This window comes from Chiloscyllium plagiosum, unplaced genomic scaffold (genome assembly GCF_037043375.1).
Source record: "Chiloscyllium plagiosum isolate Xiang-an unplaced genomic scaffold, Cpla_swu_hap1 HiC_scaffold_5, whole genome shotgun sequence".
Taxonomy (NCBI): Eukaryota; Metazoa; Chordata; class Chondrichthyes; order Orectolobiformes; family Hemiscylliidae; genus Chiloscyllium; species Chiloscyllium plagiosum.
In genome coordinates, this window is record NW_028270143.1 from 108,736,813 (window position 1) to 108,760,115 (window position 23,303).

Sequence of the window (23,303 nt, forward strand, 5' to 3'; positions counted from 1 at the left end):
TAATGAGGTGCAGCATAGGAACAGTATTTTTTCAAAAAGGTGTTGCTTACTTACAGCATCTTTCATGTCCTTCAGACCTCCCAAAGCACCTTACAGACAATTAAGCAGTTTTGGAGTGTGCTGACTGCTGGAAAGTAGGAAATGCAGCAGCCAACTTGTATACAGCAAAAGTTTACAATAGCAATATTGTAATGACCAGATAATCTGCTTTTAGTGATGGGGGATAGTGGATAAATACTGCCCTCGGTACTGGAGAGAACTTCTTGCTATCCTTTGTATAGTGCAATGAGATCTTTTACATCCACCTAAGAGCTCAGATAAGACCTCGACTCAATGTCATATCCTAAAAACAGGCCCTACAAGAATGTAGCACTCCCTCATTGGAGTGCCATCATTCCCTGGAAGAATTGTCCTTCCGCACTCAATTCTTAAGTTGCATTCAAAATAAGTTAACTTAAACATTGTGACTATTCTGAAAGGAAGGAAGAGCTCCAAAGAGATTTTCTTTCAAATACAATTTCTCATTGAACCCTAGAATCAAATCTATACTTCTTGGAATTTTTTACACATAACGGGCATGCTATTCTGTACATAGCAGGAGGCCTATATATATATATATCAATAAAGAGTAACAACATCATTTTCCAACTGATCATTTTTTTCTCTATGTTTTTCAGTTGGACTGAATGTCCTAGTATTGTCTTAGTATAGATGGAAACCCTTTAAAACTGATGTTATTAATATGCCGTTACTTGCAATCAATTAACACTGCATTTAATCAAAGTTATATCAGTGTTTTAGTCACTGGAATTATTTTTTATTCCACTTCCACAGCCAAGAGCAGTAATGTTCCTCTTTTCTGCCAGAGACTGTGGTGCCCATGATTACTTGGGAAATGAAGCAACTACAATTTGTCTAAGTAAATTGAAAGGAACTAACTCATTTACACCACAATTAAATACAATTACAAATCATCCTGAACCAACGCAGAGCACAAATTGTTCGGATCGCTTATGGTCAAGAGTTGGGTTTCCTCTCTTCAACAGAGAGTCCTACAAAGATTGTCAATGCTTTCAGTCAGAGGTTCCCGGGTTTGTGGTATCAGGGTCTCATTATGCCACCTGAGTTCTCCACATAGAGCCTGGTTTTTTGTATTGGAAAGCAAATAAGTGGCATCAGTAGCAAGCAAAGGCTTTACGGAAGGCACCCTGAGGCAGTTCCTCTGAACTATATTGGTCACTCCGACTGGCAGGAGGTTAAGTGATGGATTCAGAGACTGAGAGGTTTAATGGCATTGTTTGGGGATGAGTGGTGGATGCAAGATGGAGGAGAGGCACAGAAGAAAGAAATGGCCTCGAGGGGCCAGTCAAGGCAGCGGCAGTGGTGATTTTGGTGATGTCACAAGATGTACTCCAGCTGGCCACTCAGGAATAATGTCACCCAGGCAGGACCTCTTTCCTGACTCCCCACACGCCCACTATGGAGTCAGTTGGACTATGAACAGTACACATGCTCAAAATATTTCCAATCGAAGGTGGCAGTTGAGATTTAAGTATGTGCTCCAGGTGCTCAGTCTTATGACCTTTCCAAAATGGCAGCAACATATCAGTGACAACAAGATAGCAAGGAGATTCTTTTTGATTTATTTAGCATCCCATTGCCAGCTAGTCATGAAAACTAAATTTAACCTCGACTATTTCAGTAATGTAGGAAATAGGAGCAAAAGCAGACCATAGGGCTCATTGAGTCTTCCCCATTCAATATGATTGTAGCTCATCATCAGCTTCAGCTTCACCTTCCTCTATAGTTCCCAAATGCCTTGATTCCTGGAGAGGCCAAAGATACACCTATTCCAACCTTAATTGTATGCAGTGATGGGACATCCATAATGTTCTGGGGTCAAGAATTCCAGAGCTTCAGAAGCCATAAATGATGAGACTTTATTCTTAGATTGGTCCACATGTGTTAAATTCCCAAGCCAGGGGCAGCAACCGTTCAGAGACTGCCCTGGGCACCCTTTCCAAATCTTGTGTCATTCAGTCAGCCTTCATCAGAGGACAAATCTGTCATCCTGGGGCCAATCTAGTGAACCCTCACTGCACTGACTCCAAGTAATTAGGACAGGGAAGGGAATGTTACCACTTAATGCAAGGAGAATTTAATCCAAATGTAAGGAGTTTATGCTCCAGTTATACAGAGTAATGGTGAGACTACATCAGGAGTACCCTGGAGTGATTTGGTCTCCTTCTTTAAGGAAGGATGTATATACATGTGGAGGCAATTCAGAGAAGGTTTGCAATGCTAATATCTGGAATGAGAGGGTTATGAGACAAAGTCAGACAGGCTGCAGTTTAGAAGAATAAGAGGCAACTTTGTTTTATATCCGGAGTGGTCTTGACAGAGTACAAGTAGAAAGGATGTTTCTTCTTGTGGGAGAATCTAGAACAAGGGGTCACTGGTTAAAAAGAGGTGGTCACCCTTTAAAGACAGAGACGGGTGGAATGTGTTTCTCACACAGAATTGCCTGTCTTTGGAACTCAGTTTCTTAAGAAACTTGGAACTAGTCTTTGGATATTTGTAAGGCAGAAGTAGATGGATTCTCGATAAGCAAGGGAAGGAAAGGTTATTGGCAATGGTCAGGAATGTGGAATGATCAGGTTAACCATGAGGCTCGAGGAGCTGAGTAGCCCACTCAAGGTTCAAATTCATATATTTGTATGTGTGTATCCATCCTTAAATATGGAGACCTAATTACGCAGAGCATTCCAGGCGTGGTCTTGTCAAAGTCCTGTGGATATTTAACAAGACTTAGTATTTCAATCAGCTTGCAAAGAAGGTCAACATGCCATGTTCTTTTCTAATTGCTTACTGTACCTATGTACTAATGTGTTGTGTTGCTTGTATGAACAGATGGAAAATCCTCTGGGCAGCAACATTTCCAAACCTTTTTGTTCCATTGACTTAACCTATCCATATTTCTTGCTCGTCTCTTTGCATCTTCCTCACAGCTCACATTTCTGTCCAGATTTGTATTGTCAGCAAACCTAGATACACACTCTCAATTTCTTCAACTAAGTAATGCCAATAGATATAAGAGAAGCTGAGACCTCAGCACTGATCCTTGTGTCATTCCACTAGTCACAGTCCACCAACTTGAAAATGCCCCTTTTTTAATTCTTGCACAAAACCTGGGCATTGCTTGCATTCATTATCCATCTCTAATTGACCTGAATAGTTTGTTAGGTCCTTTCAGAGGACAATTGAGAGTCAACCACATTGCTGTGGGTCAGCAGATACATGTAGTCCACGTCAGGTAAGGCAGATTTCCTTCCCTAAAAAATACAATTTAAATATTGCTGAAAAAGTCCTCACCATCTCCTCCAAATGAATGGGATGTTTAGAGTTATTGAGTCACAACAGTGCTGAAAAGGGAGCAAGAAAATAGTAATTGCATGAAAAGTGATATTCGGGAATGTCTTGATACTCAAGTTAACTCCTTAGGCCGAACAGTTCAAAACTAAAGTTGACTCAATGTCTCTGTTCTGCTATTGAGAAAAATTAGCTAACTAGCGCTAACACTGCTGATTATTACCCGGTGAAATATGCTATAAACACAGGAGGATGTAATTGGGAATTGTCATTTGGTACAGTTCCCACTATCCAGACTAATGTGAAAACATGTGCTTTGAATCAGGCCTTAGATGGCCAGAGCCTGTCAAACTGACCTCTAAACAAATGTCTCCCGGTGAGAAAGGAAGAAATGAAGATGAACATTCAATGAAGAGGGAGTAGGAATTATATAAGAGCAATAATCCCTCCTTTCTTCTGATATGTTTGAATCTCTCTTTCCGCAGATGATCACTCTAGAATAACATTGAAAGTTGAATCCAGTCATTCAAATTTGGACTACATCAATGCAAGCCCAATTGTAAGTACATCTCAGCACCAAATGGCCCTAATAGCTTCTTTATTAAGAACATGACTGAATCTTGAAAATAATTAATCGCAGGACAGTTCCATCCTCACCATTTGAGTCTGGTGGAAAGAATGAACCATCCTGTCTGATCACAGACAAGACCATTGGGAAGCTTTCTGTAATGCCAGTTTATTTTTGCGTGTGAATCATTTTTAAGTGCTGCCGAGCAATTGGATCTTACAGCTCAGAAGGAGAGCATTCAGCCCATCATGTCTGTGTCAATTCATTGAAGCCGTCCCACTCCTTGCGTCTTTCCTCGGAGTTCTTCAATATTCTTTCCTTTTCAAATGTATGACTTTTGAAAGTTACAAATGAATTGCCTTCTATCAGCCTTTCAGACTTCGGTGTTTGGAAAGTTAAAATCCCCTATGACAACCCTATTATTTGTACAGCTATCTGCAATGTCCTGACATATTTGCTGCTCAATGTCCAGCTGACTATTAAGGTGTTTATAGCTGAAAAATGTGTTGCTGGAAAAGGAATCCTGAAGAAGGGATTATGCCTGAAACATCGATTCTCCTGCTCCTTGGATGCTGCCTGACCTGCTGCATTTTTCCAGCAACACATTTTTAAGCTCTGATCTCCAGCATCTGCAGTCCTCACTTTCTCCCAGATGATGTAATTTGTCAATCCAGTACAACACTGAGGGTTCACTGTAACTGCTGAAGGTGCCGTCTTTTGGACAAGACATGAAGCTAAGTTCCCATCAACCCTTGGAAATGGATCTGAATGTTCCCCTGGCACGCTTTGAGAAGAGGAGAAAGTGATGACTGCAGATGCTGGAGATCAGAGTCAAGAGTGTGGTGCTGGAAAAGCACAACCCATCAGGCAGCATCCAAGGAGCAGGAGAATCAGTGTTTTGAGGATAAGCCCTTCATGCTCGAAATGAGACCACCTTCCTGATGAAGGGCTTACGCTCGAAACGTTGATTCTCCTGCTCTTTGGATGCTGCCTGACCAGCTGTGCTTTTCCAGCAACACAGTCTTCGACACTTTGAAGAAGACCATGCTAGATTCCCTCAAGGAACATCACTAAAACTGACTTGATTGATCATCGTCCCATTGTAGTTTGTAGGGTTTGTTCACAAATTAGATACTTTGTTTCCTACAGTAACACAGTCACTACACATCAAAAAAATATTTCATTGACTGTAAACTATGTGAGGAATGAGATTGTGAAAGGTGCTATGAAAGTGGAAGTCGTTCTCTCTTTTTCTCGTTTTCTTGACCACAGGTTTCACGGTGGGATGCATATTACATGTTTCAGGGCTGGGTGCAGATTTGTAGTGGTGGATGGACTGAGACATTACACACAACCCTCCCCACCCACCCACCCACCCCACCAGCTGGGCATACACAAACCACTAGCCCTCTCCCCTTCCCCATAATGTTATGCCCAGTACTTTGCTGAATCAAAGCTATTATGCTGTGAATAAGTGACTCATGATAATGGGGGAGCTTTAAACTAAAGTTGATTTTTTAAGAACTTGCACAAAATGAAATTTTAGCTGGAATTAGATTAATCTCTGAGTGATTTTCCAGCATTAGTGATGCGCCAATTTCAGTCTTCCACAAAGTTCAACAAGAAAGGTTCTCCTGCATCTTAATCTGTTTTCTTGATGGTAGGAGACAGCTTTGATTCTAAGCAGTTGATATGAAGGATAACTTACGTTCCACAAGATGACATTTGGCAGAGTGCTACATGCTTGCAGACTTGACAGGATGTACCATACTGCTTGTTCTCTGAGTCTTTCTTTCACCTATATATGAGTATTGCTAGGTAGGCCATCATTTGTTGCCCATCACTAATGGCCCTTGAGAAGGTGGTGGTGACCCATCTTAGGGAGGCACAATGGCTCAGTGGTTAGCACTGCTGCCTCATAGTGCCAAGGACCCGGGTTCTTGGGTGACTGTCTGTGTGGAGTTTGCATATCCTCCCTGTGTGTCCATGGATTTCCTCTGGGTGCTCCAGTTTCCTCCTAGAGTCTAAAGATGTATGGACTGGGTGGATTAGCCATAGGAAATGCAGGGTTACAGGGATATGTCAGGGGGGGTGGGTCAGGATGAGATGCTCTTCCAAGGGCCAAATGGTCCACTTCCAAACTGCTACGACCATAGTGGCATCAAGGAGGAAGTCCCAAAATTCTGAAGGAACAGTGATATGTTTCCAAGAATGTAGGTGGCTTGGAGGGGCATATAGGAACATAGGAATAAGAGTAAACCATTCAGTCCATCAAGCCTGCCTCACCATTCTGTATCATGGGTGATCATCTTCTCCGTCCCACTTTCCTGCATTGTCTCCATGTTGCCTCCGTTTGGTGTTCCCATACATCTGAAACCTTTGTCCTTCTCTGTGGTATAAGTCAGGGGTTTGGAAGGTGCTCCTGAAAGAGCCTTGGTGAGTTGCTGCAACGCATCTTGTAGATGATGCACACTGCTGCCACTGTGTATTCAGTGGTAGAGGGAGTGCATATTTGTGGATTTGGTGCCAATTAAACAAACTGCTTTGTCTTGGATGGTGTTGAGCTTCTTGAGAGTTAGAGCTGATAACGTGTGCTTTGTAGATATTAGGAGAAAGTGAGGACTGCAGATGCTGGAGACCAGAGTTGAAAAATGTGGTGCTGGAAAAACACAGCAGGCCAGGCAGCATCCGAGGAGCAGGAGAATCGACGTTTTGGGCATAAGCCCTTCTTCAGGAATGAGGCTGGTGTGCCAAGTGGGCTAAGATAAAAGGTAGGGGGGAGGGAATTTGGAGGAGGGGCGCTGGGAATATGGTAGGTGGAAGGAGGTGACTTGTAGAGGGAGGAGGAGAGCTTCTACAAGGTAGGCATCCTTGCAAGAGGATCCTTGTAGAGGGAGGAGGAGAGCTTCTTCAAGGTAGATATTAAGCAGGCTTTGAGGAGTGGAGGGCGATTTACTGGCTACAGAATTCTCAGCTGCTGACCTCCTGTTGTAACCATACTATTTATATCACTAGGACAAAGTGAGGACTGCAGATGCTGGAGATCAGAGCTGAAAATGTGTTGCTGGAAAAGCGCAGCAGGTCAGGCAGCATCCAAGGAACAGGAGAATCGACGTTTCGGGCATAAGCCCGACTTTTCTGAAGAAGGGCTTATGCCCGAAACGTCGATTCTCCTGTTCCTTGGATGCTGCCTGACCTGCTGCGCTTTTCCAGCAACACATTTTCAGCTATTTATATCACTAGTCAGTTTAGTTTTGATCAATGGTAAACAGACTCTCTGACTTTCGGATTGGGTAATTGCCTGAAAACATATTCTCTGATTAAAAACTGAAAGATTTGCGGATGCCATAAATCAGAAACAAAAACATAAATTGCTGGATAAGCAATTTAGTACCTCCACCTTCAAAGGTCTGGCAGCGTCTGAGGAGAGGAATTAGAGTTAATATTTTGGGTTTATTGACCCTTCCTGGGCTCTAAGGAAGGGTTACTTGACCCAAAACGTTAATTCTGATTTCTGTCCTCAGATGCTGCCAGACCTGCTGAGCTTCTCCAGCAATTTCTATTTATGAACACAATCTCTGAGCCTGATAACCCAAATGGCATCATGCAAACAGCCACCTTTACCTCCTCAGTTGGTTTTGGATTATATAATATAGTAGTGTCTGAAGCACAAAACATCACCAGTCAGCCCAACCAATTTGATGTGACCCTGTCAACATAACTTACTCACGTGTCCATGTCTTTATTTAGCTTTCTTTAAATTGAATCTTGGCTACTTGCTGGAGTTACTTCATGTGAGTTCTACTTTCTAGCCACGTATTTTCACCTGAAACTGGAGACTGAAATCTGAGAATGGGATTCTCTCTGGCATTGGTTATGTCTTCCGACCTATTTGACACACTCTCTTCAGCAACCTTATTGTTAGTCAAAACTTGGTTGACTGACTAGACAGCAATTCACAGAGCAGCTCCAGTCTTTTGTCATTCCTTAAGACCTCATCAAGAGGTTGCTTGAGTCTTTTACCTCTGACACTTGAAGAGAAGATTTGCTTAGAAACACTGTGCTCTGCGCTTCCTTATTAATTCCTTGACAGGTCTGCTCCCTATTTATTCATCTGCATTTTAATTTAGACTGTTGAAGCAATAAGCCTGTTTAAATTAAAATGTGATGATTATGTTTCCACATCATGTGATACGCCTGTATGGCTAAGCTGGTTTTTTTCATTATAATATGTCGGACGTTGACATTGATGCAATCAGATTCCCAATAGAAACTTGGAAGACAGATGAAACCTAATGACGCTGGATGATATTATCTTTGGAGGCATATTCTCATTTCTCATTCCAGCATCCTTTCCGTTGACATCGCTGTTCCCGGCACCGTTTACTGCTGTGTTTCTAGACAATTATAATTGCTGCTGTAATCACTACTAAGCAGTGAAAGAGCCAGAATCCCTAGGATACCATTTTTTATAGAAGAAAATCTCCATGCATCCCCCAGTTACTGCATACAAAATTGTTTTGCTCACCCCAGAAGCGATTTCTCCGACCTCAACCTCTGGACGTCCATCATACCACACCCTTCCTCCATGGCAGTTGAAGCGCTTGTTTTAGTCAATGCAGGTCAGATAGCACGATGGCTCAGTGGTTAGCGCTGCTGCCTCACAGCGACAGGACCTGGGTTCGATTCCAGCCTCAGGCAACTGTCTGTGTGGCATGTTCTTCCCATTCTGTGTGGGTTTCCTCCGGGTGCTCTGGTTTCCTCCTACAGTCCAAAGATATGCAAGTTAGGTGAATTGGTCATGCTAAATTGTCTGTAGAATTAGGTACATTAGTTAGGGGGAATGGGTATGGTTGGTTACTCTTCAGAGGGTCGGTGCGGACTAGTTGGGCCGAAGAGCATGTTTCTACACTGTCGGGAATCTAATCTAAAACCTCTCCACCACACTAACTTCCCAATGTCCAGTCTAAATAAACTGGAACTCACATGCCCGTTCCCCATTGTCTCACTGTTCTGACATTCTGGACCCTCACTGCTTTCCCTTTCAGAACTAGAGTTGGAATTAGGTTTTATTGACGTGTATACTCAAGTACAGGGATACTTGTATCAGTTTTCAATGTAGCCATTCACGGCGCCATCTTAAGTACAAGGTACCTAGGTACAAAATCTGAGGTAAAAAACCAAAAAAATAAAGAAATAAGTTGAAGTTCAACATTGCAGTTCTTGTCAGTATAAAGTAGTAAATAAGAAATAAAGTTAAAAGTTCAGAATTACAGTCCTTCATTAGCCATGGTCTTGCAGTCGCTTCATATTGGGCCTTCCCCACAAGGGTTCGATCTCTCTCCCATGCTGGTGTTGACCTCCTAATCCCTGCATCCTCGTGTAGTTTGAAACTAAAGTCCTCATTCCTTTGCAAATACCTTCGTGACCTTATTCTTTAATTTCCAAATCTCCTTCAGTCTCATGTCAGAGATCACTCTCCCTTCTCCCCTCTCATTAATGCTGTTTCAACGTTACGGTTGGGATCATCCATCTCATGCACCCTCCCTTCCCCCTACTTTAGTACCTCCACCTTCAAAGCTTCTCAACGCCTATCTCTTGGACTACACCTTCACTTAACTTTATCAAATTCTTCTCACTATTATTTGAGATCCATGGAGTGCTTTGGGGCATTCACATATAAACGGAAGTTCTTGTCAACTTCATTCTGTTTTCTCCTCTTTTCTCCTTAAACGCGTTCTAAGGAAGTCAGCACTCAGAGATACCACCTCAAGTGCCAGTGTTTTGTGTGTGAATCTGGGCATCAGGTGAGGCAGCATGTCCGCTTGCAGGGAGTGTCATTGCCAAACCTCGATCAGCCCTCACTAAGAGTATATATGCAGGTGACTGGGTAGCAGTCATGAAATCAGCAATGGGAATGTTTTCTGATAATTGTACAGTGTCCAAAACCATTCGCAACTTCTCAGCACAGAATTAGTCTATGCCTGCTTGCAGCAAAACCCAGGCCGGTGTTGAAAGGTAAATCAGAAATAAATACAAGCGCTGGGCAAAGTATCCAAATGGCTAAAAAGCATCTCCCAAACCAGGTCCTGTTTCCTCACCACTCAAGTAGTCAGTGTTCCTGCGGAGAACAAAGAAAACACTAAAATACATTTCTGCAGCTCTCCTCGTAGCACTGTCATTAAAGACGTTGAGGAATTCTTTAGCATCCCTACAGTGTGGAAGCAGGCCCTTCTGTCTAGCAAGTCCACACTAACCCTCTGAAGAGTATCCCACCCATTCCCCTATTACTCTACATTTACCCCTGAATAATGCATCTAATCTACTCATCACCAAACACTATGGGCAATTTAGTAAGGCCAATTCACTTAACCTGCACATCTTTGGATTATGGGGGGAAACCTGAGCACCTGGAGGAAACCCACGCAGACACAGGAAGAATGTGCAAACTCCATACAACAGTCGCCCAAGGCTGGAGTTGAACCCAGGTCCCTGGCACTGTGAGGTAGCAGTGCTAACCACTGAGCCACCATGCTGCCCCTAAATTCCTTTCCTGTCTTTCAAACAGGCAACAGCCTGTCCACAAAACTGAACTGCCTTTCAAGTCCAAATACTGAGGCACAGCAGCAGGAGATAAAGAAAGAAAAGAAAGCAAGTTTCACATTCTGGATCCCATTATATCATGTGATGCCCGGCCCCATGTACTCAAAGATCGGTCAGTTGAGAATTGGCCAGTTCAATCACATGAAGACCTACAATAGAAACCCATTATATCATCCTCAAATTGAGGGACAACCAATGATGAGTCCTGTGTTGTAGCTCACCAAGCTGACACTTGATTTGTTTGGGTATACACATGGCACTACTCCTGGAATGTTCTCCTCTTACACTTCATTGAGGTGGAATTAGGAGTTAAAGATGGGCAGGAAATGCTGGCCTTGCCCATAACCCTGGATGATTTTTCTCTCCTCTGATTCTGGAGGACTGAGGCCAATTGTATCATTCCTGATGAAGGGCTTATGCCTGAAACGTCGACTCAGACTGCTGCTCGGATGCTGCCTGATCTGCTGTGATTTTCCAGTGCCACCCTTTTTGATTCCAACCATTAACAGAACCAAGAAGTAAACTGGGGTGAGTGGGGGAGTCAGGTTTGTCAGAGTGGACTGATGGGAAACATAGACTTTTCTGTACACTCCACATTCCATTTCTCAACCCACTATAATTTAGTGCATGCCATATAATTGTGTAGAGTGCATTAGGAGATAATTAATATGTAAATTGCAGAGCCAACCAGTGCACAGTGTAGTTGGAACCCTCTGAATCTAGCTTTGACTCCTCTGAGCTGTGAGTACAATCAGCTGCTTTAATAGTGTGTCACGGTCAAATACTTATGCCAACAGTGCTGAGAAATGCCGTGCAGGATTAAGCATACACTATCATTTTCATCTGGCAATTATCCGTTCTCAAAAAGCACTGTCGGTGCTGCCACTGAATTTTAAAAGTGTGCACCTTGGGTTAAACAGAGGCTTCTGTCAAGTTGAGTTGGTTGAGTGTTTTCAGTGGACATTTGTGATCACAGCGCAGTCGTGCGGCAAAGCCAGGGAATTAAAACGCTTCATACAGAGGAAATGCAAGTGGAAGCTATGAAATGTCAATGAAAATGCAGTAAATCCTTCAGCATAGGAGAACAATGGAGTAGCCTTCCATCAGATACCAATGAAGGCAAAGAGATGGAGGCAAGGAAGAGTCGTGCTGTATGAGCTAGGATAGGATGGAGCTGGGAATCAAACAAGAGAATTCTTGCTTGTGCATTTTTGTGCAAAAACTAGACGCCTGAAGAATCACTTAACCATCTCATTCAGGCACTGACTGTCCTATGTGTTTCCAGCATCTTCTAATTAATATTTAAGAAAGGACGTATTGCCATTGGAGGTAGGTCACAAGAAATTCAAGGGCCAATTCCTGGGAGGAAGGGGTCGACTTAGTAAGAACAGCTAAACAGGTTAGGACCTTATTCAATAATGTTTAGAAAAATGAGGGTTTATCATATTGAATCGTACAAAATTCCAAGGAGCTAGACAGGATGGATGTCAGGAAGCTGTTTCCATGAGTAGTGGGTTTTTGAACTAGGGAATATTGTTACGGACTAAGAGGGCTCTCATTTCAAGTTGAGATGTGAATGAATTTCTTCTCACAGAGGTTAATGAATGCTGGACTCCAGAGAGTTCTGCAGGCTAGATCACTGAAAGTATGTGAAGAAGAGGTGGGTCGATTTTTGAAATATCAGGGAGTTGAGGGTTTTGCTGAGCTGGCATGAAGCAGAGGTTAAGACCCTGGGGCAGATTGGCCACAATCCTGTTGAATAGCAAACAGGTCTGACGGGCTGAATGGCCTATGGTTGCTCCTGTTTCTTATGTTCTTATGATACTATGGTAGAATTGTATTCCTGTGTGACTAAGAACTTTCTGTTCTCACCTGAAGCCATTGAAAATGCCCAAATGACCTGGAGAAGTGTAAAATTCAAGAGCATCAGAAAACATCCCCACTACCCTTGAATTTGCATGTGAGTTATATGTATGTCATGCTAATACCAGTGGGCTGGAAAACAATTCATTATGACAATCTAACAGCAATGTAGAAAATATATAGCTGGTTAGTCCAGATCTGAAAGAAAAAAATGAGTTAACATTTCAAGATAAGTTTTAAAAATATCAGGTTTGTAATCTGATTTAAACGATTTTAGTTTTGAAAACATACACAAAAACAAAGCGACGATAGAACTGGGGTTTCAGTGGCCTTCTGATTCATGCATCTCGGATTGTGTTAAAATATGCCTTTGATTTTTAAAAAAAATCAAGTTGCATAGATACAGTATAAAGAGTAAAGCCTACTCCATCCCTATCTTTGTCAAACAATACGTAAGAAAATCAAAAATAGCACTTATTCAGCTCGATGCAAGTTGAGGAAGAAAGACTTGCAATGACAACGTCAGAAGAACCACAGCATAGAACAAAATTGTGATAATTACATGGAGTCACAGAGTCATACAACACGGAAACACACCCTTCAATCCAACCAATCCACACCGGCCGTGTTCCCAAACATACCTAGTCCCACCTGCTTACCTTTGGACCATATCACTTTCTTATTCATGAACGTATCTGTGCAGAGATGTTGCCCCTCATGTCCTCATTAAATCTTTCTCCTCTCACTCATAAAAATATGTCTCCTAATTTTGAACTCACCACCCTCGGGAAAAGGCCCTTGTCATTCACCTTATCTATGTCCCTCATGATTTTATAAGCCTCGATAAGGTCACCGCTCAACCTCCTGCACTGCAGTCAAAAAAGTCCCAGCCTTTCCAGTCTATTTTTACATTCTCAAACCCTCCATTCCAGCACCGTCCTATAAATCTTTTCTGAACTCTCTGCAGTTTAACAATATATCCCGGTCATTATTAAAGTGTAGTGAAATCAGCCATTGGTGAATAAAAAGTAATCTCTGCTGCTGAATGGAGAGGTGGTTTCAATAAATAGGAAGCTGTTGTCCTCACAGAGAGAGTGGCAGCAAGAAATTGCCGAGTGCATTAAAGGCTTAGATGTTTTAAACTCCTGAGTATGGGTTCCAAGGTATGATTAACTTGCTACCATTTGTGTTTAAATAGAAAATGTTCAATAATGATACTTAGGCAGATGATTAAAGCAATAAGTGAACATTTTAAAAAGATTAAATAATAAGCCATGAAGACCACATAATTTTTTTTTATTCACCCATGAGGTGAAGATTGCACATACCTGATTTAGCTCTCTTATATGTTTCCTGGTAATTTTTTTAAAAATCAAGAATGGGTTTATTTTGCTATTTGGAGAATTTCATTGTTGGAATATATACATTTGCATTCCAATGTTTCATAATTAATAATGTAATATGTTAGATTACTCAAGGGAGAGGTATTATGGAGCTTTGCGGCAGGCTCATTAACAACCAGCTGGTTTGACGAAATGACTTTTTTTATTTAGAACTCACCCTTCTGATTTATTTATTTCTTATAAAATTTTATAAAATGTATTTATTGCATTGTGTTCATTTCCAGATAAACTTTGTCAATTAGATCAGCCTAAGCTAAAAACAAGTGCCTTAAACAATCATGACCGAAGGAAAGTGCAGAGTTTGCACCATATCTTCCATTTTTTTTCTGTATGAAAATTAAATATCCACATATTAGCCACAGTCCATTTGAGAGCATACAGTCATTGAGATTTCCCAATATTTAATGTGAATTGTACCATAAAAACGCATTCACATAAACAGAATGCACAAAGCAGCTCTCCAAACGCACTTTTTAAAAAAATTGATCAAAAGATTATAACAATATACCAGGCTGATTGCTTTGCTTCCTGATGCACCTCAAATTCGTGATTTGATTTCACATTCATGTTAAACCACTGTAGCTGCAGGGAATTCACATCCAAATCACAAGGAGCTGAATTATGTAAACAGGATAGAAGGTTGAGGTAACTCAGGTGTTTTGCATTTGTGCCCTATTTTACACCAAATTTCTGTTTCATGTATTTTGATTACAAGTGTTCCTGACACAGATACATGGAAAAATTCCATCTCTCTACATGGCTAGCAATCACTGCATTCCAAAAAGGGAGGAATGTAAAGAGAGGTTACATATTTTCAACACCCGAGCGACATCAAAGAGTTAAATGGTGATTCTCATCTCCCATAATGTTTATATGTAAGATTTTTAGCTTGTCACCCCTCTCCCAAGCTTCGCTTTAGTGGAGGCTGACGGGTGACCTTACAGAGGTTTATAAAATCATGAGGGGCATGGATAGGATAAATAGAGAAAGTTTTTTCCCTGGGGTGGGGGAGTCCAGAACTAGAAAGCATAGGCTTAGGGTGAGAGGGAAAGGTATATAAGGGACCTAATGGGCAACCTTTTCACACAGAGAGTGGTGTGTGAATGGAATGAGCTGCCAGAGGAACTGGTGGAAGCTGGTACAATTACAACATTTAAAAGACATCTGGATAGGTGTATGGATAGGAAGGGTTTAGAGGGATATGGGCCAAGTGCTGGCAAATGGGACTACATTAGGTTGGGACATCTGGTTGGCATGGACGAGTTGGTCCAAAGGGTATGTTTCCGTGCCGTACATCTCTATGACTCTGACAGCCCTTAGAATCAAGGCTGTATTCGATTAAATGTGGCATCAAGGAGCCCTATCAAAACTGGAATCAATGGGAGTCAGGGGACCAATCTCCACTGGTTAGAGTCAAACTTGCCACATAGCAAGATAACTAGGCAAAAATGAGGACTGCAGATGCCGAAGATTAGAGTCAGGAGTGTGGTGCTGGAAAAGCACAGCAGGTCTGGCAGCGTTGGAGGAGCAGGAGAAACCACATTTTGGGCAAAAGCACTTCATCAGGAATCTGAACCACACTCTCGACATAGGAAGATAGTTGTGATTGTTGGAGATTGGTCATCTCAGCTCCAGGACATCTCTGCAGGAGTTCCTCAGGGTAGTGTCCTAGACCCAACCATCTTCAGTTGCTTCACAGTGATCTTTCCTCCATCATATGGTCAGAAGTGAGGATGTTCACCAATGATTGCACAATGTTCAGCACTATTCACAACTCCTCAGATATTGAAGCATGTTGAAATGCAGCTAGATCTGGACAATATCTAGGCTTGGGCTGACAAGTAGCAAGAAACGCTGATGCCACACAAATGCCAGGCAAAGATCACCTCCAATAAGAGACAATCTAATCACCACCCCTTGACATTCAATGGTGCTACCATGATTATATCCCCCACTATCAATATTTTGGGGGTCACCACTGACCTGAAACTCAACTGGACTCACCACATAAACACAGTGGCTACAAGAGCTAGGAATGCCTCAACAAATAACTCACCTCCTGACTCCCCAAAGTTTGTCCACCATCTATACGACACAAGACTAGAGTATAATGGAATACTCCCCAGTTGCCTGGAAGAGTGCATTTCCAACAACTCAAAAAGCTTAACACCATTCAGGACAAAGCAGCCCACTTGATTGGTATCACATCTACAAGCATCCACTCCTTTCACCACCGACACTGAGTGGCAGCAGCATGTACTATCTATCAGATGCACTGCAGAAATTCACCAAGATCCTTAGACAGTATGTTCCAAAGTCTTCCAAAGCCATGACCACTGCCATCCAGAAGGACAAGCCACTTACCATTCTGACTTGGAAATATATCGCCATTCCTTCACTGTCACTTGGTCAAAATCCGGGAATTCCCATCTATGGGCATTGTGGGTCAACCCACAGCAGGTGGACTGCAGCGGTCATGAAGACAGCTCACCACCACCTTCTCAAGGGCAACTAGGGATGGGCAATAAATGCTGGCCAGCCAGCAACACTCACATCCCATGAGTTAATAAATTTAAAAATCGTTTAAGATTAATTTTAGGCAATTATAGCACATGATCTATTTTCTCTTCAAGTTCTTCTTTGCATTCTTCTGGTTCCATTTTGCTTCAGGAAAGTAAGTTGATACAACTGCCCCAAACTGGCGTCAGGCAACTGCTTTGCTCCTCCTGCATTCATCTCTAAAGCAGGGAATGCTGTATATTCTGCCTCAGACATATGCCATCTGCTCTGCTTGTTGACTACATGGAGGCGATCATCAGATAGAGCAACCATTCACATCAGCTTGACTCGCCTGTAATTGTATTTTGACCTTGCCTACATTTGATTGGCATTGACTTAAAGGGATCTGTTCTTCCATTCTGTCACTTTAAGCAAGTTAATTTTGCACAATGTTTATCTTACATCCTATTAATCCGGGTGTTTTTCGTAGTCCAACAAAATTACAAGGTATGACAGTAATTCTTTTCTTTACTGAGATCTCAGGGATTTAATCCTCACAATTATTTTCAGTTGTGCAGTTACTATGGTGAATAGAAAGCTGTAATGCTGAGCGAGTTGGTTTATCCAGTGGCATTTTGAAAGATGTCAGGCTACACCTACATCATGGAAACCGCTGATTTACATTAAATTCATAAAAAAGAAAGCAGAGAGAAGGACAAAATACATTCCCCAAGCCTGGAGAATCTAATACAAGGTCTCACTTTAATTACACTATGAAAAATTACAGCTGTTTACAAAAGGCTGTCATTAGGAATGTGTTACGTGTTGCTAGGATATTAGGAGAACGTGCTATCTCCCTTTATGTTCCTTCCTTATTCTGCATGCTGTAATTGCTGGCTGCGTACCATTCAAGTGACAATCAGATTGTGTGAGGAGCTTGTGACTTTTCTTTGTGCATTTTGCAGAGATTTACACTGGAAATCCGTTGTGTGACAGTCAGAACTTTAAGCCAAGTCAAAATTATCAGCTTGACGCATATTATGTCAGCTGGTTCAGACTTTGATAATGAAATGGACAACTGATTGTGGATAGAATGGAGTTTATTATAAACTACCACTTCTCCTGATGTTTCTTACATATGTGAAGCAGGCACAAAAAATGATTATTCATTTTGGTAAAGAACTGAAACACATTTTCTTTGCTAGTGTTCGCTGCTTGCAGTTAATAGGCAATCTAAAAGTGAAAAGTATTCTAATTCCAAATGACTTCATCAACTTGTAGAACTATTAAAATGTGAATTTACTTTGAGGACCAGTTTTTTGAGACTAGTCAGAATTCTTAAAAGTGGCTATCTGTTTGTTCCCATTTCTAATGCGTCCTTTAACAAAATTAGTTGGAGGTTAATGTTTTGACTGCTGATATTTTTATGCCAGAGCTTGAAAGCCTGGATGCCACATTAACCATGTTCTGATAGCATCTTTCCAAAAAGGTTTAATGATTCAGATCATGGATGCCATACTGCAAGCTTGTGGTCAAATTGGCTGCAGTGAATACTGATAATAGCCATAGGGCTAACAGGAAAATTTAATTCCAGGATTAATTGCAATAATTTATCTTCCCTGAGGAAAGTTTATAAGATACCAGTCCTAGGTTCAACATCTTGCTGCCATTCAGCTGTGACAAATGTATTAGTTTTTGACAACAATTTGCATTTATGTAGCAACTTTCACATCATAAAATATCCCAGAGCTCTTCAAAGAAGCATTATTAAAAAAGTGTGATGTTGATCCACATTTTGCTTATATTCACAGATGAAATCTTAGGTCAAAATGCACAGAGATATGTTTTAAGGAGTATCTGAGGTTAGGAAAGTAAGATATCAGGGTAGTGTCCTAGGCCCAACCATCTTCAGCTGCCTCATCCATGACCTTCCCTCCATCATAATTGATTAATTGGACATGTGAAATTGGCCATAGCGTTCGGGGATGTGTAGTTTTGGTGCATTCATCAGGGGGAAATGTAAAGTAATAGGGTAGTGGAATGTGTCTGGATGGGTTACTGTTTGGAGGTTTGGTGTGGACTTGTTGTGCTGAATGGCCTGTTTCCACACTGTAGGCATTCTATAAGACCATAAGACACAGGAGCGGAAGGAAGGCCATTTGGCCCATCGAGTCCACTCCGCCATTCAATCATGGCTGATGGGCATTTCAACTCCACTTACCCGCATTCTTCCCGTAGCCCTTAATTCCTTGTGACATCAAGAATTTATCAATTTCTGCCTTGAAGATATTTAGCGTCCCAGCCTCCACTGCACTCTGTGGCAATGAATTCCACAGGCCCACCACTCTCTGGCTGAAGAAATGTCTCCGCATTTCTGTTCTGAATTTACCCCCTCTAATTCTAAGGCTGTGTCCACGGGTTTTACCTCGTTTTTACCTAGTCTCCTCGCCTAACGGAAACAATTTCCTAGCGTCCACCCTTTCCAAGCCATGTATTATCTTTTGAGTTTCTATTAGATCTCCCCTTAATCTTCTAAATTCCAATGAATACAATCCCAGGATCCCAGCCGCTCCTCATATGTTAGACCTACCAGTTCAGGGATCATCCGTGTGAATCTCCGCTGGACACGCTCCAGTGCCAGTATGTCCTTCCTGAGGTGTGGGGACCAAAACTGGACACAGTACTCTATGATTCTATGATGTAGGTGGAAATGTTTAGGGATGGAGGTGGAGAGTTCAGGAGCCTGGCAACTGAAGATACAGCTGCTAATGGCAGAATGATTAAAATTGGGCCAGAGTTAGAGGAATGAAAATATCTTCAGAGGGGTGTGAGGATCAAACAAATTGCAAAGATGGGGAGGAGTGCCTTTATAGAGGGATTTGAAAGCAAACATGACCATTTTAAAATTGGTTTGCTGCTTAACCAGGGGTCAGTGCAAGTCAGAGAGTAAAGGAAAGATGAGTAAATGGGATTTAGTGGAGAGCAAATCTTTGGATATCCTCACATTCACAGAGTGTAAAATGTGGGGAGGAATGAATTAGAATACTCAATTCTAAAGGTGGAAAGGCATCAATGATAGTTTTGGCAACACATAAGTTCATTATAGAATCCCTACAGCTTGGAAGCAGGCCATTTGGCCCATTGTTTCCACACCAACCCTCCAAAGTGCATCCAACACAGACCCATCCCATCTCTGTTCCCTGTATTTCCCTGTATGTGGCTAATCCATCTAGCCTGCACACTTCTGACACTATGGGCAGCTTTGGACTGTGGGAGGAAACCCTTGCCAACACAGGGGAATGTGCAAACTCTGCACAGTTGCCTGAGGCTGGAATTGAACCTAGGTCCCTGGTGCTGTGAGGCAGTAGCGTTAGCCACTGAGCCACTATGCAAATCTCATGATCCAAGCATTTGGAACTGGATGATATTACAGATGTGGAAATTCTTAGTAATAGTCCTTGAGTGAGATTGACAAAATATCTCGGGGTTAAATATGGCACAAACAGGATGCATATTTGGTTCAACTGTGGATAGCTGCCAGAGAGTCAGATGGAGTTGGTAGCTAAGGAACAGAGTTTGTCACAAAGGCTTAGCTCTGCACAGTATTACAGTGGTGGAAATTTCTACTCCTTTTGAGATTAGAATGGTGCAGAGCTGGTTTTGAGGTACAGTTGGAATGTTCTTAGCATTATATGGAAAATGACACATTCAGACAAGGTAAAGGCATTGGCCAGGAGGCTACTCAGAGTCCTCCAACTCCTTCACAGAATCTTGGCCAGTTCAGAGTCCCCAGGTCGTGAATGGGTCCTGTTCAGGAGTCTGTTCACAAATCAACTTGAACGCAAGTCGGAACACAAGACAATATTAATAGACATTTGGGAATACAGGAAACATTTGTGTATCAGATCATTAAAATTACACCCCTGTATGGGAACACGTTCATAAGTACAAGTGTTAGTAAGTCAGACCTTCATAAATCAGGAACCTCCTCCCAATACATTGTGTCACAGAAAAATAATGATGTGGAGGAGCTGGTGTTGGATTGGGGTGGACAAAGTTAACAATCACACATCGCCAGGTTATAGTCCAACAGGTTTATTTGGAAGCACTAGCTTTCAGAGCACTGCTCCTTCATCAGGTAGCTGTGGAGCAGGGCGATAAGGCACAGAATTTATAACAAACGTTTACAGTGTCATGCAACTGAAACAATATATTGAACAAACCTAGTTGCTTTTAAGTCTTTCATCGTTTAGAATGAGTTGCAGGTTTTGGTTCATTAATATGTAAATCCCAGACTTTCTTTTAATTCACATTCTCAAGATAACAAGGTTTTATTAAAAAAAGGTGACATCTCAGCTTAGGCAATGCATTAAAGGTGTGTGGTTAGAGTGTGTCTCTATCCCAATCTTGAGTCAGACTGATTCTATTTCCAAAGTGGAATTTATAAGATATTACATGAATTGACTGCCTACTGTTTGTGCATTTTTGAGCAAAATAAAATGTATCTGCAGATATAATTCTGCAAATACAAATTCACCCCATGGACGTATATGTGTGAGCATGTGCATGAGGGTGAGAGAGAGAGTGAGTGTGTGCGTGTGAGTGTTTGTGTGTGAGTGTGAGTGCGCATGAGAGAGTGTGTGTTGGCATGTGTGCGTACTTGGTAAAGTGTACATGTTAATGTGATGGAGTATAAGCCAATGAGAGGGTGTGCGCATTGGTGTGAGTGTGGGGGGTGTACATGTATGTGTATGAAAGAGAGTGTGTTAATGAGAGAGGATTTGCGTGAGTGGGAGAATATGTAAGAGTGTGTGTGTGTCTACAGTGTAGTGGGGTCACCGTAGTGTGACATGAATCCAAGGTCTCGGTTGAGGCCATCCTCATATGGGTACCAAACTTGGCTATCAGCCTATGCTCGACCACTTCGCGTTGTTGCCTATCCTGAAGTCCGCCATGGAGTTTGGTCACCCAAAGATCAGAGGCCGAATATCTCGGACCACTGAAGTGTTCCCCGACTGGGAGGGAACACCTCTATCTGGTGATTGTTCTGCGGTGTCCACTCATCCATTGTCGTAGTGTCTGCATGGTCTTGCCAATGTATCATGCCTCAGGGCATCCTTGCCTGCAGCATATGAGATAGACGCTGTTGGCTGAGTCACATTAGTACCTGCCGTGTACATGATGGGTGGTATTCCCATGTGTAATGGTAGTATCCATGTCGACACTCTGACACGTCTTGCCATGACACGGTTGAATGGTGTTGTGGGCAATGTTGCCCTGAAGACAGATCAGTTTGCTGTGAACAATAGTCTGTTTAAGGTTTGGCGTTTGTTTAAAGGCAAGAAGTGGAGGCGTAGGAAAGGTCTTGGTGAGGTGCTCATCCTCATTAATAATGTATTGCACACTACAAAGAACATGGCATAGTTCTTCCCCTTCCAGGAAATACAGGACAACGAAGTGTACCCTATTGGTTACATCCCATGTCTGTCTACTGAAGAGGTCATTATGGTTTCTCGCTGTGGCACATTGGAACCGGTGATTGATGAGTTCAGCATCGTACCCTGTTCTTATGAAGGCATTCTTGAGCACATTCAGGGGTCCGTCACATTCCTCCTCATCTGAACAGATCCTGTGCGTGTGTAGGGCTTGTCCACAGGGGATGACTGTTTTAATATGTTTAGGGTGGAAGCTAGAGAAGTGTAGCATCATGAGGTTATCCGTGGGCTTGCGGTAGAGTGAGGTGCTGAGGTGCCCATCCTTGATGAGATGCATGTGTCCAAGAATGAGACAAATACTGAAGAGTAGCCCATGGTAAATCTGATGGTGGGATGAAACTTGTTGATATCATTGTGTAGCTGTTTCAGTGCCTGCTCACCAAGCGTCCAGAAGAAGAAAATATTGTGAATATATCTGGTGTATAGTTGGTCTGAAGGTCCTGTGCAGCAAAGAAGTCTTGTTTGAACTTGTGCATGAAAATGTTGGCATATTGGGGGTAAATTTGGTCCCATGGCTGTTCCATGTGTCTGGATGAAGAACTGGTTGTCAAAATGATAAATAAGTTACATCTGCCAAGTATAAGAGATCCTGATGGCATCCATTCCATAACCAAAGGCTCCTCCCAAATGTAGGCGAAAGGATGTCAGAGAAATGGTCCCAAATACATTGATGAAAATGTGTTGCTGGTAAAGCGCAGCAGGTCAGGCAGCATCCAGGGAACAGGAGAAGGGCTTATGCCCGAAACGTCGATTCTCCTGTTCCCTGGATGCTGCCTGACCTGCTGCGCTTTACCAGCAACACATTTTCAGCTCTGATCTCCAGCATCTGCAATCCTCACTTTCTCCCCAAATACATTTGGCGGGCGGCACGGTGGCACAGTGGTTAGCACTGCTGCCTCACAGCGCCAGAGACCCGGGTTCAATTCCCGCCTCAGGCGACTGACTGTGTGGAGTTTGCACGTTCTCCCCGTGTCTGTGTGGGTTTCCTCCGGGTGCTCCGGTTCCCTCCCACAGTCCAAAGATGTGCAGGTCAGGTGAATTGGCCATGCTAAATTGCCCGTAGTGTTAGGTAAGGGGTAAATGTAGGGTTATGGGTGGGTTGCGCTTCGGCGGGTCGGTGTGGACTTGTTGGGCCGAAGGGCCTGTTTCCACACTGTAAGTAATCTAATCTAATCTAATCTTACATTGATCTGTACATGGGACAAACTGTGGCAACAAAACAAAGGCAATGAAAATCCTGTTTACCAGTACATATTTGGTGTTATTAAGAAAAGTCTTAATGTCTACAAAGAGAAAAAGCAGTGAACCAGTGCAGTTCACATTACTCTATTATTTTGTCTCTGGTCCTAATATGGATTTTCAATATGATGAATTGGTCATTTACTTGGTTTATTGTTCAGCCACTGGCGAGGATGGAATTGACCCCTTTTGTGAAAAACAGGTAAGCTGGAACAGCATGGAAATTCCTTCTGGTGTGCACCCTGCACTCTGCAATGTCAGATT

The 23,303-nt window shown here is 42.4% G+C and overlaps 1 protein-coding gene across 1 annotated transcript in view; it reads left to right on the top strand.

Annotated features, from left to right (window-relative positions):
- The window catches only part of ptprn2 (protein tyrosine phosphatase receptor type N2), a 970,059-nt gene that overhangs the window by 912,622 nt on the left and 34,134 nt on the right, over nt 1-23,303 (top strand). Inside the window, exon 16 of the mRNA XM_043690698.2 lies at nt 3,855-3,928. Within this exon, the coding sequence (XP_043546633.2) occupies nt 3,855-3,928 (74 nt within the window). The remainder of the gene's footprint in view (nt 1-3,854; nt 3,929-23,303) is intronic.